The sequence below is a fragment of the Gymnoscopelus microlampas genome, assembly GCF_963454915.1.
Source record: "Gymnoscopelus microlampas genome assembly, chromosome: 6".
Classification (NCBI taxonomy): Eukaryota; Metazoa; Chordata; class Actinopteri; order Myctophiformes; family Myctophidae; genus Gymnoscopelus; species Gymnoscopelus microlampas.
This window is the reverse complement of record NC_139943.1, coordinates 43,855,505-43,873,795: the sequence shown is the minus strand read 5'-3', so window position 1 is coordinate 43,873,795 and position 18,291 is coordinate 43,855,505. Positions and strand designations below refer to the sequence as shown.

Below are 18,291 nucleotides of genomic sequence, written 5' to 3'. Positions count from 1 at the left end.
GAACAGTAAGCTACATCATTTCAAAGTTCCATGCGTTGATTAGCATATTCAATTCAATATTTTATGGATGTAAGGCCCCTGGCCTGTTACATATTAGTCACATACTATACAGAAAATGTTTAATCTAATTTAAATCTAATGTTGTCCTGTATTTAGAGCCCTTAGGCAGTCCCGATAGTGTGTATGTGACAATGACGCACACAGATAAGACATTGTTTTGACATATACAGTACATACACAGAGTTCATTTTAATGATCGACCGATGACTTAGTATTCGGACGATGATTTTTTAATGGAGCACTCTTGGCTAATTACAGCTTGATGTGGGTAATATTGAGCGAGCATGGAGGCCTGCTCACTACAAACAAACACAGCTGTGGCGTCGAAACGGAAGCACACTGCCAATTGAGCCAGAGAGAGAGAGTGGTGGTTGCACATCTTTCGTATTTTACTCTTCTCCAACAACACCCTCAGTAGCACTGTCCACGATTGTAACTTTGCAGCATTGAAGCTTTTCGCTGTAATGCTCCCTGCTTCAAAGCTGTCGCTCGAATATCATGCTCTAATGGGCTTTGTTCAAAAGTGTGAGGAGTTTTCAAGATGGGGCTTGCTGTGATTTGGGTTTAGTTCTCTCGTAATTGCTTCATCATCATATTGGCTGGAGCTATTTTGAATCCCATGGCTCAGAGCCAGATGCCAGTGAATAATCATGCCCCCTTGCTGATGAAGATGACTGGTTTAAATTAGACTTAAGTGGTTTCAAGGGTATTTGAGTGGAGAATGAGATGCAAAAATGCGCACTCTTCCATGTCCTTGCGCTAGAGTCTAACGGTTAGACCCTCATACATGGGACTTGTTGCTGAATTTAAGCTATTCGTTTGTTGTCTTTGTGTTTGTGCTCTGGGTCAAAATTCCCACCACTCCTCTTTGCATCCCCCCCCCCCCCCCCCCACCAAATTGACCAGTTAATGTGTACGAGATAAGGATTAGGGTTAGGGTGTGGGGCTTGGATTGTGTGTGTGTGTGTGTGTGTGTGTGTGTGTGTGTGTGTGTGTGTGTGTGTGTGTGTGTGTGTGTGTGTGTGTGCGTGTGCGTGGGTGCGTGCGGACGTCCTGTGGCCATGAGGATCATGAGACTCAATCAATAGCCATCACAGGGTGTTTGAATCCCTCCCAGCAGGCTAGAGAGAATGCCGGTTTTCTCAACTGACTCACCTGGGACTTCCTGTCATTCATTCTTTTTTCTCACCTCACCATTTCACTTTTCACACCTGTCCCTCCCATCTGTCCTCTATCCCTTTGTCTCGCCTGCCATCTTCCTCTCTACTTGTATTTCTCATCTTGCTGGCTGCCTCCCTTTTTTATTTTGCATTCTATTTTTAGTTTTCCCCCCCTTTGCTCGCTCTCTCTCTCTCTCTCTCTCTCTCTCTCTCTCTCTCTCTCTCTCTCTCTCTCTCTCTCTCTCTCTCTCTCTCTCTCTCTCTCTCTCTCTCTCTCTCTCTCTCTCTCTCTCTCTCTCTCTCTCTGTGTATATATATATGGGCGTATCAGGTTTGTGAAGACTGACAGATACAAGGACTGATAGATACAGAGATCTCCATATATGGTCGGATTGGTGGTGGGGTGTAGGTGTGATACACACACACACACACACACACACACACACACACTTACTGTACATTGTTGCTGTCGGGCAGAAACCTCATATCTCCATATTTCAACGAGAGTCGCACAAAAAACTAAAGTAGTGAAAATAGCAGATCCATTGTTGTGAGTTTGTACATCTGCTATGGAACGGTTTTGGACTCGACAGCAACAAAATAATATACAGCCCTCTCTATTTCAGCCCATATCCCATATATTTGATCTGTTCCTAAAAATGTTAAGATTCTGTTGAATAATACACGAGTTTCCCTTGAAAACTTGTTCTTGCGTCATCAGGAATTATCCACAAGTTCAGTACTAGCGTTGTATTTCTAATGCATAAGGACATTTTCCTTTTCAGGTTTCAAGTCCTTTATACTCATATTATGCAGAACCAGGTTACACTGTACAATGACATTCTTAGTTTGCGCTTCTAAAACTAAAATAAACTATTCAACATATCTATGTACGTGTATAGTATATAAAATACATTATGTTATGTATGTAGTAAAGTCAGGGTGGTGTATGTCTGCGCATCTTTCAGATTCAATGATAATGATGTGGAGTGATGCGACTTGATGTGGAGTGATCCGTTAGCGACTTACAATCTTGAACAAATATCAATCTGACATGCTAATGTAATGACGTTATGCTCTAGGAATTTGAATGCAGAGCATAACAGGCATTAGGTACAGTGCAGACATCTGCACATTGATATAGAAGTGCCTGTCAACTTGATCCCAGATACAAATTTTGACTTTTGGAATTCTGAGCACCGCACACATAAAGGACACAACTGGATTGACTGGTAACTATTGTGAAGACTGAACCAAACCAACACTCGGAGACAGTATTTGTGAAGGCCTCACAGGGCGTTTTATTCAAATAATGGCACGTCCACAGGGGGGAAACCCCTGGTGCCGTTTGGTGAAGACATTTCAAATCATAAATTAATAAACAAACTTTTCACCTCGTCGGGGCTCTGTGTCATTTAATTGTTCATGCGTTTCTCCTTCACGCGCTCTGCGTGGGGTTCCAGTCCATGAACATTCCGTTTAAACAGTGTCGGGTCCTATGTTGCCAACAGAAATATATAGCAATTAGACTCCGAGTTATATAACACCAAGCAATGAGGAGGAGAATTAGTGGAGGTTCGCTTACCGCCTGTGCACCTGTCTGGTCAACGTGGAGAGTCAGTCAGGCCATACTGAGGCAGAGACGGTGCTTTTGGTCTGTCTGTGCGCTCCCCAGCTGGGCAACACAGGTGCGCTCACTTCAGGTTGATTCCACTGATAGATTGGCAGGTAGCGCCCATCGATGACGCAGCCCAGCTGGGGGCGGGCCCTGGCTGGCCGCGCACCGTCTCTGCCCCACTGACTCTCCCCGTTGAGGTGCTAAAACATTACCTGAAGGCTCAGGTAATGTTTTAGCACCTCAACTCCTTTAGTTTTTCTCATTTCCCTCTTGTTGACATAATCACAAACCATTCTGTATTTGTTACTGAACGGTTTTCTGAAAAACGTATGTTGCTATAATATCAGGGGTTCTCAAACTTTTTCATGTCAAGGACCCCCAAAATGATATGTATTTGGTCGCGGACCCCCATCTCAAAATATTTAGTTCCAGGGACCCCCATAAGCAAAGATTTGAGTTATAAATGTTCACTTTAAAAATATATATATTCAAAGATTTTCACAAATGTTCATGATTCTTTTTAAATAGCAGATCTACAAGCTCAGTGCCGCCCTATGAGCTTGTATATCTGCTATTTTGAATAGCCAAAGTATAAAATAATGGCTATAGCTCAAATCTAAAATGACAGATGCTTTCCCGGATTGAATGGGTTAAGGCAAGTTAAAGAGAAAAGCTCACTAGTGGAAATCGTGCTGTTGCTCCATGCAAGCTAGTGTTCTGTTGCCGATCATTTGAGAGTCATTGAATACACTTCTGTGTATGCAGCTGTTTAAACTATGTTCAGAGTGTGTTTTTCCTATGGGCACAGCATTGACTCAGTGTTGACTGTTCTATTTCAGGTTGACACTGATTATACAATAGATGTGCGCTCTCTGGCTTTGTTTTCCTTCATGCGCGTGACTGATATAATTTTTCTCTGTGGCACGCTATTGTCAGTCATGTCTGTTTAACAGGTCTAACAATAAGCCTGCAACATCCACGGCGTGGACTGTGGACTGAAAACAATATGGAGACTGTCATCATCTCATCTCGCAGTACACTTGACAACTCTACAGTGTGCTGGAGCTCTCTTGCCGTATGCTGAATGTCTGCAGGCGGCGGCGCAATTTGCATTTCTATAAGCCGTCACAACCATATTCATGACTTATCCATGTATCATAAACGGATTTCAGATCAGCTCAATTTCTCAATTTTGGCTCATACATAACCTTTGGATGATTTCCATTATCATCTGTGCATGTTTTCCCAATGCTAGCTGTCTGGCTCTGTGTGTTTGGGTGTGCAGTGACTTGGTTGTTTTGTGTGAACAGAGCTTTTACAGATGCTCATTGGGGCGTCCTTGCTGCTGGTGTCGCCAGGAGCTGATCTGACTTGTCATTAATGTAACGGCAGAGGTCCTCTGCTTGCTGTTTGTTGTTCAGTGTGGTCATTGGGCAGGTCTGGACAAGCCAGTCGTGGAGCTACTCTCCCTGAAGGCCACCCACCCAGTCTAATGCACTGTAGAGAGGAAAGCATTCAGTATGGAGGATCCAGCCCTCTTCCTCCAGCCTTCAGCTCGAGGACCACACAACTAGCAGTCTCTTCAGTAGCTAATATCCTCTCAGCCAAGAAAATATCCAATTATACAACAAGAGCCAGAGGAACAGGCCAGGTGTTTTGTACTTTATTCTGTGTGATGGAGGACCTCTGTCCATCCTACATGTGTATCAGAGCATCACTTTCAGGGAAGCAGGCAGGGTGTTGAAGAGGGCAGGACCAGTTTTGACTTATTAAGTCAGTTAATATAATATCACAATCATTTTTAACCACTTTATCCATTTATACAGTATGTTGGCTATTCGGCTTGTGCTGCGCTGCGAGCTTGTACATCTATTTTTGAAAAATATTGATTTTATTTTCAATTTTTTGAGGTTGTGGGTTCAATCCACCGTGGTGCATCCGGCTTTGTTGTACAATTGGCCCGTGTTCGGGGGAGGGAAGCCGGGCGGGGAGGGTGCTATTGGTCATTGCATGTACTCCTACGGGCTGGGGCGGCACCTGTCAGCGGGGAGTGTTGGGCGGGAGGAGTAGGACGAAGGCCCTACATCCTCCCGGTGGGGGCTCCTCACTGTCAGGTGAGTCAGTAGGGTGCAACAGCAGTGACAACACAGAGATGTGTATGGGGAGGAATTAATCGGCATAACGAGTGTGTATAGTTTCAATGTAGGCTGATGATGGGTTCTTGGTTTACATGTGTATTAGTTATTATTAGATTGTTGGTTTACTTATGTATTACTTTATTATTAGATTACTATTTTTATGCATTTGGTGTATTATGTGTATTATGATGTATTATCTTGTGTCCTTGCTTACTGTAAGTCGCTCTGGATTAAGAGTGTCTGCTAAATGCTAAATGCTGTAAACTGTAAAAAGGGGGTCCGCAGGTGTATTTGTCAATTTGGGGGTCCTTGACATGAAAAAGCAAACCACTGTTTGCCAGACCCAAGGGGTTGGCCTACATGAGGCTTTGTCGGTCGGTCTGTCCCTCTTTTCCTCCTTTTGTGTCCCTCCTTTCCTCTGCACACACGTCATGCGAAGTCCAGCCATTCAGATTTCAACCACCTGGGGTCTGGCAGTACCAGGTCTCCTGGTTCCCTTGTTTATACAACAAACTCAGCAACTACACTTTAGAAACAAGCCCAGAATACCACAACCACAACGACTTTACAGAAAAACAAGTCCTAAGCAACTTTGGACTTTGGATAATAAGCAAACATGGCAACACTGTTTGCACTGTGACACATGTGAAGCACCTTTAACAGTAATGAGCTTTTCCAGTACAAAGCTCCCCATGGACTTCACTCTTCAAAGTCTTGCCATTATTGCCATGGTTACGGCAGGTGATGCACCGGGTGGTTGAAATCAAGCTTGTGCAGGACTCTCCAGAGCCTTCTCTCCGCTAGCCTTGTGGATTTCAGGGCCTTACTGAGCGATACTGTAGTCATAGTCGGGGAAGGACTCTCCAATTCATATTTGATTTGACTTTGATGAGAGTAATCAGGAGACCCATCAGGTGGAGGACTGACCCCACACAGCTCATTTAATAATAGCGGTAGCATTTACACTTGAAATTAGCATAGTGAAAAACATGGCTTCAAAGATGATGGATGTAAGCTAACTGTTCTTTATTCCTCCCCACCCTCCCATCCTCTCTTATCACCACCACCTCTCTCTCTCTCTCTCTCTCTCTCTCTCTCTCTCTCTCTCTCTCTCTCTCTCTCTCTCTCTCTCTCTCTCTCTCTCTCTCTCTCTCTCTCTCTCTCTCTCTCTCTCTCTCTCTCTCTCTCTCTCTCTCTCTCTCTCTCTCTCTCTCTCATATCTCCTCTCGATCCTTTTTGGCTCAAAGGGGAAGAGGAAGCCAGGGGTGGAGACGGCCGACACACCTGATTCTTCACGTGGGCGAGGGGAGAAGAAAGCCATCAAGTAGGTGTCTGGCAACTAGATGGGACAGAACAGTCCCACGATAATCAGCTCTGCTTGGCTCTGCCGCTCATTACATGATACGCAAATCAAAACACAACATTTGTCTTTGAAGTTTTCCATCAGAGCATGATCTCTGAAGGGGGTGGGGTGGGGTGGGAGCAGAGTAGACACGGAACTAAATTATAAAGTGGTTTAATTGTTATAGATTGGTCCTGCATTATCTTACCTGTGTTGGTGATTTTCTTTTTTCTTTTTTTTCCCGTCTGGTCTGAGAGAGTCTTACAGCTGTTATCTTCACCTCTGTTATCTTAGAGTTGTAAGATAGAAAGTGTCTCTAAGTGTGGGCCTTTAGCCAAGTCTCTGAAAAGCTTGCCAATGGATGTTGATTAAGGTAAATACAGGAGCAGAAACAACCCTGTATTTACTCTATAGAAGGGTGTTTTTCCCTCCTTGCTAATCCACTCCAGGTACTGTAGAAAGGTTGAGGAGGATTTCCATGTAATGCCTCTTACAGTGCCTGCAGTCTTCTTTCAGTGAAGGAAGTTCATAGTTTAGTACAAGAACATGTCAGCTTTGTAATGCGATAAGAATTATGCCTAACTCCACAAACTGCCTGTATTAACCTCTTCAACTCTACACTGCCCTTTTGACCTCTGTCATCTCTTGTTATTTTTGGGTTGTTTCTGCTTACATATTATTTAACTTTCTCTGTGTGGAGACGGTTCAAGCGTGAAGGATGGGGCTCTGTGATATGCTTCTTTTCCTTTTTTTTTTTACTTGGCTCCCCAGGGTCTCTGAATGTGTATACTATTTCCCTCCTCACTGGCTCCAGCGGCATTGATGTGCTCTCTGTTTATCATTTCAGCTTAAACTCCTCTTTGTGCACTGCCCCCCCTGTGCTCTGTTCCTCGCTGCTCTAGCTTTGGCCACCGCTGTGTGACTCTTCTGACATCAGTGATTCTGCTCACCTCTTCCTCCTCTGTGTCTGTGGTTTACCTCTCTGCCTTTGGGTCTTACGCTTTGTCATGCTTTCTCACTTTTCACACTCAAGGGTGACTGAGCCAGATGTCTCCATGCTTACCGAAATGTATTTTGACAGTGCTGACGTTGCCGGATGAACAGAATGTAATTGTATGTTGTACAGTATGTTGCTTAGACGATGATCTTTTCTCTCCTTGTCTCTCGTCTATGCGACAGCACATTGTGAAACGGCTCTTCAGAACCCCCTGTTTTTGTTTTCTAAATTGTTCTACTATGATTTGATCACTTCACTATAAGAAGTTCATGGGGTCCTGCTGAGCGCCGGCTGTTTAGACCGACTTCCCTCCTCACAAGCCGAGAAGAACCTGTGTGTGTGATTCGCCCGTTGTGAAGGGTCAGTCAGTGCCTGTTCCATGGTTGTGTTGCTCTGACCTGTCTCTCTCTCTGGCCGCAGTGAACTAGACAGAGACTTTTGGAATAACAATGACAGCAGCACAGTGCAGCAGAGGTGGAGCTCCTATCCGCCCAAGGAGTTCCTACTAAACATTTCTCCCTATGCCCCATACGGAGATCCTCGCCTCACGTTCAAGTGAGTCTTGATCCAGCGCTGGTAAGAGACTCCCCCCCACCCACCCAAGCAGGGCTGTAATGAGGCGGGGGCACCCCTTCACCAAGGGCTGGGCAATTAACCCAAAATATATTTAAACTGATTTTTAGAGCCAATAGCATTACATCAACTAATCGACTAAATTGATTAGTCTGATTAACCACTTTACCCTGTATTATGCTTCCTTGTAGGCTACAATGGTGGTAGTAAAATAACAAGAAATGATAATGAAAATAGCCTATCTACAAGCTCACCGCGTCACAGTGCGGCACATTGTGAGCTTGTAGATCTGCTTTTTTCATTATTTTATTTTTATTATCGCACAATCAATCATAATCGAGGCAAAAGTTAGAAATAGTTGTGATATTGATTTGAAGTCATATCGCCCAGCCCTTCTCTAACCTCTCCTTCCTCTCCTGTCATCCCCTCATCATCTCCTTCCCTCTCTCCTTCTCTCCCCCCTCCCTTCCTCTACCATGCCATTCATCATATGAAGAGTCTAAGCACTATGACACATACTGCGTTATATAAAAATGGATTTTTATAAGCCCTGCCAGGTTAAATCACATCCACCTTGTTTCATAATCTTGCATTTCTTTTCTTGATCTCCACCAACGACAGAAACAATAAGCCATCTAATATGGCTTATTGTATACACACGGGGAGCTACTAAATCGTTAGCCATGATTGCTCATAATCTATGTGGGAAATGGGAGTGAAGGGAAATGTCATGCACACATTACAGCATCCCTATCACAGACATTCAGCCTATTCCTAAAAACACAGCAGCAAAACTCATCCAACCCACTCACTGCTAATTATACCCCTACTGCTCAAGTCCTCTGACCTTTTAATGGATGTAGAGGCGTGCATGTTCTGATGCCCCCCAGTCCCTACAGCCCTGTCAGCCCACTAACTCCTAACCTCTAACTTTACCATCTTTCACCTTTCTCCCATGGAGACTCCCATGGAGACGGACAACCCTTGTGGCACTCGTAACTCCCCACCCCTTCTGCAAATATAGGTGTATGCTTTAACATGACATCTATCTTTCTTCTATCTGTCTCTGTCTGTCTGTTTACCTTCCTATACCTTCTCTCTGTGTGTCAACTGAAAGTTTCAGTGGCTGTCGATGTGGTTGTGGAGGGTTGACCGTTACGCTAGGCACTAATGTGGTCACCAGTGTTCACCTATGGTTTAAGGCTGTTCCATCTGTCATGGCTCCTCTCCTGATCCCCTTCAATGCTAATGTCTGATGTGTTCTCGCACTGTAACTGCATTTTTCTGTGTCCTTTATAATATATGCAAACTGTAGGTACAGAAACATTTGCTTGATGCCATGAGTTTAGCCTACTGATTTATTTATTTTTCATCAGTTTCTTGTTAACGCAACATAACAACTCAGTTGCCACTGTATGAAAACTCTGCCTGAAGATGATGGCTGCTGATCTCCAGACTCCTCCTTCCAAATTCGTTGTCCTTGAAAATACCCCCCTGGATACACCCCCTGGGTGTGATTTAGGGCTCATAAATTTGTCTTTCGATTGTCTCTGTCCTCCCCATAAGCTATTTTGCTGCGGTCCACTGGTAGAAAGTGGACACTGGCTCAGATCATTAAAAACTGCTTGTGTTAGATAGTGGGAGATATTGTTGCCATGATCCCGATAAGATACTGTAATGAGTTTGCCATTCAATTAAAAGACGGAAAAGATTGTGTAGAATGTTATTAAGCCACGAGAGATGGGGAGAGGAGTTGCAGAGATTGACCTCCTAAATCCAAGCAAGCTACAGTAATATACACCTGAGGTCAGCGCCAACAAACAACAGGGGAAGGGATTCCTGCTGATATCAGCAGCTTTCAATCTTTGTAGCAACATCGGGCCTCATTATAAAATACCTATTCACTATAATGAATTAAATGTTTGGGTTTTGACATTCAATACCGACAATTGTTCAATATTGAACATGTGTGGCAAACATCACCACTGGCTGTGACACTAAGGTAAATCATTATCATGATTTTAAATGGCTGGTAGTATGCCATGTTTTTAAGTACCGGTAATAGCTGATATGAATCATAGTCTGTCTGTTTTTCTCTCATAAATTTAGCATTCCAGCAGTCAACTATTGAACTGTCAAATGCACGTACAGTACAGTACAGTACAGTACAGTACAGTACAGTACACAGAGGCATCAGGTGGGTGCATTCTGAAGCATTCCAGATGACTTGTGGTATTCTGCGCTTGTAGTTGGAGAGTAATGACAGTCACCTTTGTAGTTGACTGCGCAAATGAGGCCCGCGGTTCGCTCCTTTCCTGCTCCAACTGTCGCTCCGGCAGAGTCTTGTGGGGATTGATGTCTTTGCTACGTGTTGAGACAGGTCAATTGGTCAGGAATTTATATAAGAAAGGAGGGCGACCTTCCCAAAGGGACATGCAAGTGTGTTTTCCCCCCTAATCCCTGTCTTGCAGTACTAGACTACCAGGTTCTCTCTTGTCTCTGCTGCACGCCTCATGTCTCTTTTGTCTCCCTGTGCACTTTTATACATATTAATGCATGGCAGTGGTGTCACCAGAGGGCACTACTGTGCTATATTTTTGATCATCGTTGGTGTCAACTAAGACATGTCATTTAAACCCCCCCACGCACAATCACTGACACACAACTATATTCTCCCAATTTAGAGCATTATAGGCCTATGACGAATATGAACGTACACTTCTTTAGGTAGACCTAAGAAATAACAGCGACCACCTGATTATTATCTAGTTTCCTCCTGCAGACAACTGGACTGACAATCAATAGATCCTGTTTCTTTCAGCAACTGTAAATGTGTAATTCCCATGCGTTCCTGACGCATTGCATTACTTTACCACCCTATTGATGCCAGGTGGCGATCGAGTGACAAATAAACCCCTACACAGTAGTACAGCAGACTCAGCATCTAAAAATAGAATTGAAGCCATTCTCAAGAGTAGTATTTGGATCACTTCTGCTGTACTAACGCAGCAGATGCACCTGTATTTCAATGAATGTCACCTTGGAGGACTGAATGGTTTGTCTGTTCTGTTTGTGGGGGAGCTGTAGCCAGTCCTCCCCTCTCTCCCTCAGAGATTCAGCCATTACATTGTCCTGAATAACGGTGCTGTTTCAAGAGCTCAAGTGCGTGTTAAACCAGCAGCACACCGTCTCGTGCTGGTCCCTACAAGTGCATATGGGCAGCATGCTCCAGTAGTCATCCTACGGCCCAGAGGACAGTGACCCCTTGCTGGTATTCCACCCTCCACAGGCTCCCAGTGAATACCCCCTGTCCTTTTTCTATCACCCCCTCTTCCATCCCTCCCTCCTTCCTTCCTTTCCTCCCTCCAAACTGGGCTCTTTTTACCCCACCTCCCTGTCTCTTGGCCTGGAAAAAGTAGACCTCCCTCCTTCTCACACTCGACACATCTTTCTTTGCCTCGTTGGCCATGTGGTTTCTCAATATTTATCTCCCTGTGTGTCTCTCTCTCTCTCTCTCTGTGATCCTCCTGGGTGTTTTTTCTCCTCTCTCCTCCCCTGCCACAATCGTGCCACCCTGACGGTGTTCCCCCCAACACTCTCTCTCTCAGCGGGACGGTGTCGGGGGGACAGAAAGGGGCAGCGGTTGGGCACGGGGATGATGGGGGGGGTCCCTGTCGAAGCGACAGTGCGAAGAGCGATGTGGCAGACGGCGCAAAGGCCGGGAGGTGGCAGACCGTCCAGAGCCACATGCAGTCCGGAGGACTGAGACCCAGCAAGTGAGTGCAGAGACGAGTCTGTGAATAATGTCATGCACAACCGGATAGAAATAACACATCATTTCCAAAGCGCACGTGATTCATATCCAAGTCATTGTTCACAGCCATGGCAGCTGTGATTGGTCCTATCAGTTGCGAGTTCTCATTTGGCTGCCGGTGAGACATACAGTACTGGCAGGTTAGATGAGCTGCATGACTGGAGCCCAGGTGTCCAGGTGTGTGTTGGTGTCAATGAGCTGTGTTGACTGGGAGGAACGTGTTGAAAAATACATGTGAGCGTGGCAAGCTGACAATAGCTTCTGGTGCTGTATCACTGACTCACATCCACAGCTGACACAGGGCTGCACACCATGCTGAGTTACAAGGCAAGGAGAATGTGTTTTATTGTCTTTTTTTATGGTGGCTGCATGCTACCATTTTAGGTTATCACCCTTTCACCTTTTATGTGGAAACGTTTTCACCTAAAAGGTGATTATTATACTAGGCGCTCATAGTCCGGTGATGTCGGTTAGTAAAAACAGAGAGATGTGTTGGGGTGAGCGGTGAGTCGCTTATCACCACGGCTCAGTGACGTCATGTTGTAGTCTTCAAACCACCGGTAGCATGTGCCCCCCTTTACAGTATGTGGCCTGACTAATCACACCTACAGCTGATATATACGGAAACACAATTTAAGTATCAATCACATTTTCACATATAGCAAAATCCAAATGAAAGTTCTCAACTGAAATAACTACTGCAGAAATGAGCTCCCATGAGTCTTTCAATTGACCAATTAGTGCTGAAAAAGGCATGTGAATGCTGAGTGCAGATTCCCGTGCTCTCCTCTCCTCCAAAGCAATGCTCTTATAGGGACTATATCTGGCGTTTCACAAAACGAGGCAGCTAATTTTCAGTTCCTCTTCTTTTGCACCTTTCTTTAGCACCTCGTTGTCTGTGATCCCCCCCCCCCCAACCCACAACACATTTACTCCCTTCACTATCTCTCTCTCACTCTGCCTTCCCTGCTTCTCTCCTCCTCCTCTCATCTTTCTTTCTCTTTGCCCCCTGTCTATAATTGGATTCTATTTTCAGGCTGATGTAAGTGTCTCTGTCTCTTGTGCCTGTGTCTCACACCCCATTTTCTCTCTTGTCTCTCTCCTACACTCCTCTCTTATCTGTCCCATCTTTCTGTTTTCTCTCTCCTCCCATCCATCTCCTCCCCGCCCCTTTTATCACCCTGCAAAGCCACCCAGCTTCCTCTCCTCTTTTACTTTGCCCCATAAACAGTCTTGATTTTTTGGGGGGTGTAACCTCGCTTTACACTTTTGAACTTTTGTACAGTGGTTAAGTAGGATTGATAGGATTGATGAGGCTGAAAGCCTCGCGTAAAACTGCATTAGATGAAGTAATGCACAACAGAGTGGAGCTGCTTCTAACTGATGTGAATAGCACTCTCATGACCTAATTCCGATACCCTGGATTACGGGGCGATCTCTGAGGAGGAGGATATATTTAGTGGGTTGGGAAAGCATAACAAAAGAACATGATACAGGAAACTATGTTCCCAGTCAACCCAGCTGAACAATGTATGCCTGCCGTTAGCGATCATTATTGAACTCGAACATTAGCGTAGTCGTGCCTTTCTGGCTGATGTCGGAGTGAGTGAGTGAGTTGTGAAGCCTCTGAGAAAGTTACTGACGAGCAGTGTTTGTGAAGGGGAGGGGATAGGGTGGAAAATGAGAGGCTGAGTGAGGGAGGGAGACTGTGTAGGACTTGGTTGGCTGGCTGGGGATGTCTCTAGAGGTACGGCATGTATTTAAAAAGATTTCGAGAGAAAGGAGGAACGTACGGAGGTAAAAAGTAAAAAGCAAGAGGAGACGAGAGGAGGACATGGGAATTTCCGATCAGGCCAAAAAGCCCTCGGTGGGAAGAGCCGGCAGCTGCAAATCCACGACCCACGTGGCCAGAGGCGTGCGCAGCCGCTCCGCACCTGTACGGACGCCGGTGCACATCCGCCCGCCGCCCCCACGGACCACGTCGGCCACACGCAAACTGCATGCTCAGAAGGCGCGCGAGGCACGTGCGCGTCCTCCGACACAGACGCACGCAGCAGCAGCAGGCGCGCAGAGCTGCCCGACGCAGCCCCACGACAGGCACGCGACTCACAGCGATAACTCAGGCTGCACCTTCTACTGCTATGTCTGCTACTGCTGTTACTGCTGCTGCCTCACGTTGCTTTCTTTCTCTCTCCTCCTCCTCCTCTCTCCTCCTCCCCGCTCTCCTACTCCCCCCTCCTCCTCCTCCATCCCTGCCTCCTCTCCGAAACCCGCCCTCCACGTCACCACCTCTTCGCCGCCATCTCCTCCCTGCGTGGACGTGGCATCGTGTGCCCATCCTGACGTGAACCTGACCTCCATGGCTCCCCTTCCCTACTGCCCCGTATCCCCTCCCCTCCTTTCCGATGACTGTCCCCCGCTCCCCAACCTCTCCACTCCTGTCCCGTCTACCCCTGCTATGTCTACTCCTCCTCCCACTCCCCGAATCTCTCCCACCTCACCGCCCCCCCTACACCGCCCCATCTTCTGCCGACCACGCCCCTCCTCACGCTCCCTGCCCTCCCTGCTCCTTTGCCCTCCCAGCTTCGGGGACTCTGTGCTGTCCCCGCCATCCACGCTGGAGCGCATGCCCTCGGGGCTGGCCCGGCCTCGCACGCTGCTGCGCCAGCAGAGCCTGCAGCAGCCCCTCATCCACCCGGCCCTCAGCCAGCCCCCCACCACCTCCCAGAGCCTGGGACAGTTGCACACCGCACCTGGCCAGGCCGGGGCAGGCGGGGGTCCAGGGGGAGCAGGAGGAGACGGGGGCGGGGGCGGTGGCACAGGCATGCGTGGGGTGGCACCCCGCGGTGCCCGGGGCAGCCCGGGAGGGGCAGGCGCCTCCCGCCACAGGGGAGGCGTTGCGGGGGGGCGCCCGCCGGGCGATCCTGGAAGCTGGGATCACATGATGGGGCAGATCAAAACACGAGGCCTGGATGTGAAGTCCTTCCTGTGAGTCTTCCTGCCTTTTTTTCTCCCCGCAACGTCTTTGTGAGTCTTGTGTGCTGTCAGATGCTTGGAAGTCTCTTCCTGTCCTGTGTCTCTTGCTGTGTGTATGCTACAGTATATGCTCGCCTGTGTTTGAGAAACTTGCCTGAAGTGTTTGTTTAGATGTTTATGCACCATCGTTGAATAATTTACCAATCTGCTTTTTCAGTCGATAGTGAAATATTGCATAGTCTTTCCTCCTTATGAATGTTAACTGTCCGTCATCTTCTATATTCTGTGTTGTGGTTGTTTTGTTTTTTCTTCAGCTCCCAAATATCACTGCATTTATTAGTTGGTGTTCACTGTGCATCTGATAGCCAGGGAAGGATATTACTTTTTTCCTCATAATGCAGAACGACACTCTACATTGTGGCATGTGTATGCTTGCGTGTGTGCTTGTGTGTGTGTGTGCGTGTGTGTGCGTGTGTGTGTGTGCGTGTGCGTGTGCGTGTGTGTGCGTGTGCGTGTGTGTGCGTGTGTGTGTGTGTGTGTGTGTGTGTGTGTGTGTGTGTGTGTGTGTGTGTGTGTGTGTGTGTGTGTGTGTGACTCGGAGAGTGTACACGTCAATAGAACCAGACTTGTTGCTGATCTCGGCCTCTCCTCAGTCATACTATCTCCAATGCAACGCATTGTCCAATGCAACGCTGTTCTCGGAATAATTTGGAAAATCAACAATAAACATAGGCTATAATCAATTATGTTATTCTTTGAGACACACGTCTACCATTGTCTTGGAGGTGCATCAGCTTTGCGTTTGTGAGATGGATTGTATACAGTGAGTTCTATTTCTGTCCTAGCACAAAACTATGGTTACAATGCAGGGACCTTGAATAACCACCATCTTAGACAGGACGCCAAATCCACGCAAGAAGCACCTTTGTTTGCACCTCCATCAAACTCACTTGATGTCGATTTCCTTCTCCAATTCACATGCACTAGCGCATGACCTCACTGTTGACTGTAGCTAATGTAGCAACAATTTCTATTTATCATGGGAAATATTAATAATGTTATGACAATTTAAGGAACAATGCAAATTAAAGGATTCATCCAACCATTAACATACCCATGAAGACTATTAAGAACTTGAAACAGTATGATGTCAGGTTGGTTAGAAATAGATTGGAAACGCGTTGAAATCAGAAGGCAGGCGACTTCTCTCTGGTTAACATATGTTAATTAATATAATTCCTATGTAGATGTTAATAGAAACAACCAAAGAAATGGGGACAGTGACGATATACATAATAGGCCTAGTTGCAGGGTAGACGATGAAGATGAAGCCAGGGGAGGAGGCCAGAGGTTGGATTTCAATGCATCAGAACAAATTAATAAATATAGATGAGGTTGTAGAGACAAGCATCTGTCACTCAGCACAAAGCCCTGTGAGTGGATAGGGTACAGATCTAATGCTATATATATCTCACAGATATTAACCAGAATGCGTGCCGTTGATTAGGAATTTATTATTGTCTTTACTTGACTGATACTTTATGATCCCTTTAAATCTCAATCAAAATTGAATCTTAAATGGATGAATACATCCGGGGCGATTGTTTTTGTGTGTGGATACACAACGGCACTGTTATTAGTTAGGCTGTGGAGTTAATTAAAAAGAGCCTCCATTTTGGAGCATTTTATGCAATCTGTCAATGGCGGCGTTCTTTTCCCTAATTTCAAAACATGATCGAAGTGTCAAGCGTTTCTGTGTTTATACCACACAGCAATTTCTTCAGTGTTTATTTATCCATTTGTAACTCTGAGAGTTTACAAATGTCATCAAATGGACCCTTACGGTGTCCATTTGATTACATTTGTACTTTCTCAGAGTCAAATTAACAGATTTTTAGTGTGCACGCTCTGTTAAACAGTAACATCTGTTTGGATGGCATTGAGCATAGCTTGTGCAATTGTCTTAGGAGGATAGTGCCAGTGTTTATAATATTTCTGAGGCATGTGCCATAATGAGTCATGATGATATACTTGATATTCCAATCATACTGCTCAATTATATAGTGTTATTACTGAGTTGTCCTTTGGAATGATTCTTGAAGACCCCTGCTTGGGAGACCAAAGCCAGGAAGCCTGTTGTGTGTTTGCAACATCTTTCCTCACTCACGTTTATGCTAATGTATAATTGCAACGTTGGGCTGTTATTTCTGCTCCCGACTTGCGTGCCATGTGTGCGTACTGTACTGTATATCACACGGTCAACATGCCACTGTGCATCACTTTAACAACAGGGGTTAAGCAACTGTGTGTAGATTTGTGTTAAACCTGATGCATTGATCTTCTGTCGGCAGCACCATTGCTCCCACAATAGATTGTTGCTTCGGGCCTGAAACAGAAGGGAGGGAGGGAGTGAGAGAGGGAGGATGTGAGGGGTGAAGGGGACGAACGGAGAAGGACATCACCAAGGTGTGACATGTGATTAATGTCCATTTTACAGTGATTCCATTTCCACTAAACCTTTTTCAGCTCTTGCATGTGCCTGACAGGCTCTCCGGGCACTGGGGCTGGCTAGCTAGAACACGAACACTAGCAGGTCAGGGAGAACATCATCCGTAATAGTAAACTTTAGCACCCGTCAGTGTAAATGTGAGATTGAGCTCATTGTTGTAATATATCCCATCCTGCAACAGCAACATTGCCGTGGATTGATGACAGAGAGGCCTTGTAATAGACATGACCCATTGTTCGAGCCAGTTAATTTCAATCTTGGCTAGATACCCCAGTGCCTGTGAATCATGGCTCAGTGAATCTGCTAGAGATGACACCGATATCTGGCCTTGGGAACCATTTGACCAAATGAATCTCTCAGGGTATTGGTTTTAAGGCTTTTTGGCTCAAAGTCAATGTTTTATGTGGGCGTTGTCGCTATATGTCCCCTCACCAATCTCTCATTGGACACTGTAGTGTTGGACAACGCTCCGAGTAAAGTGTTTTGCCAATATTCTTTGGATGTAAGTACCCATATTTAACTGCCGTTAGTGAGAAGAGGGATCCAATAACCATAACACTTCCATTAACCATATGAGTGCCACTCCATTAGTTATTAGGAGGTGTAGCAGGGAAGATGATTCAACACAGTGTTATAGGGCAGCAAAAATAACTTAAATCTCTCTTGATGCTGTGCAAGAATGATGGAGTGAGGTAAGCTGAGTTGTGTTTTGCTATGCCCTCTGAGGCTGCATGCTCACAGTGGTGGTACAGTGTGAACGCAGTCAGGGGCTTACACTAAGGATGCAAGGATGCTGGGTGACAGGAATGGAAGGAATGATGAGGGAGGGAAAAGCTGGTTAACCCTAGGGATGTGCGGGTGGGGTGGGGGGGGGGGAGTGGAAAGGGATCTCACATGCAAAGATGAAAGGAGAGAGTGCGATTTGGGGAGTGAGAGAGCAATGACCCAGAAAACACTGACACACACGCAGAGCACCTCGGGATACTGTGTGACACTCAAATAGAAACAATTAGTCCAGATCTCCTTAATGAGGTTTAATTAAATCTCAACACTGGAGAAGGAAGATAGCCATGTTAGATGGGAAAGGTGAGTCTAGAAGGTCTG

General features: G+C 45.9%; 1 protein-coding gene across 1 annotated transcript in view; it reads left to right on the top strand.

Moving 5' to 3' along the window:
- Positions 1-18,291, top strand: part of syt7a (synaptotagmin VIIa) — a gene marked incomplete at its 5' end in the record, with an annotated part of 89,989 nt that overhangs the window by 49,108 nt on the left and 22,590 nt on the right. Inside the window, 3 exons of the mRNA XM_084059886.1 lie at positions 6,224-6,300; positions 7,736-7,870; positions 14,286-14,690. Coding sequence (XP_083916012.1) covers positions 6,224-6,300; positions 7,736-7,870; positions 14,286-14,690 — 617 coding nt within the window. The remainder of the gene's footprint in view (positions 1-6,223; positions 6,301-7,735; positions 7,871-14,285; positions 14,691-18,291) is intronic.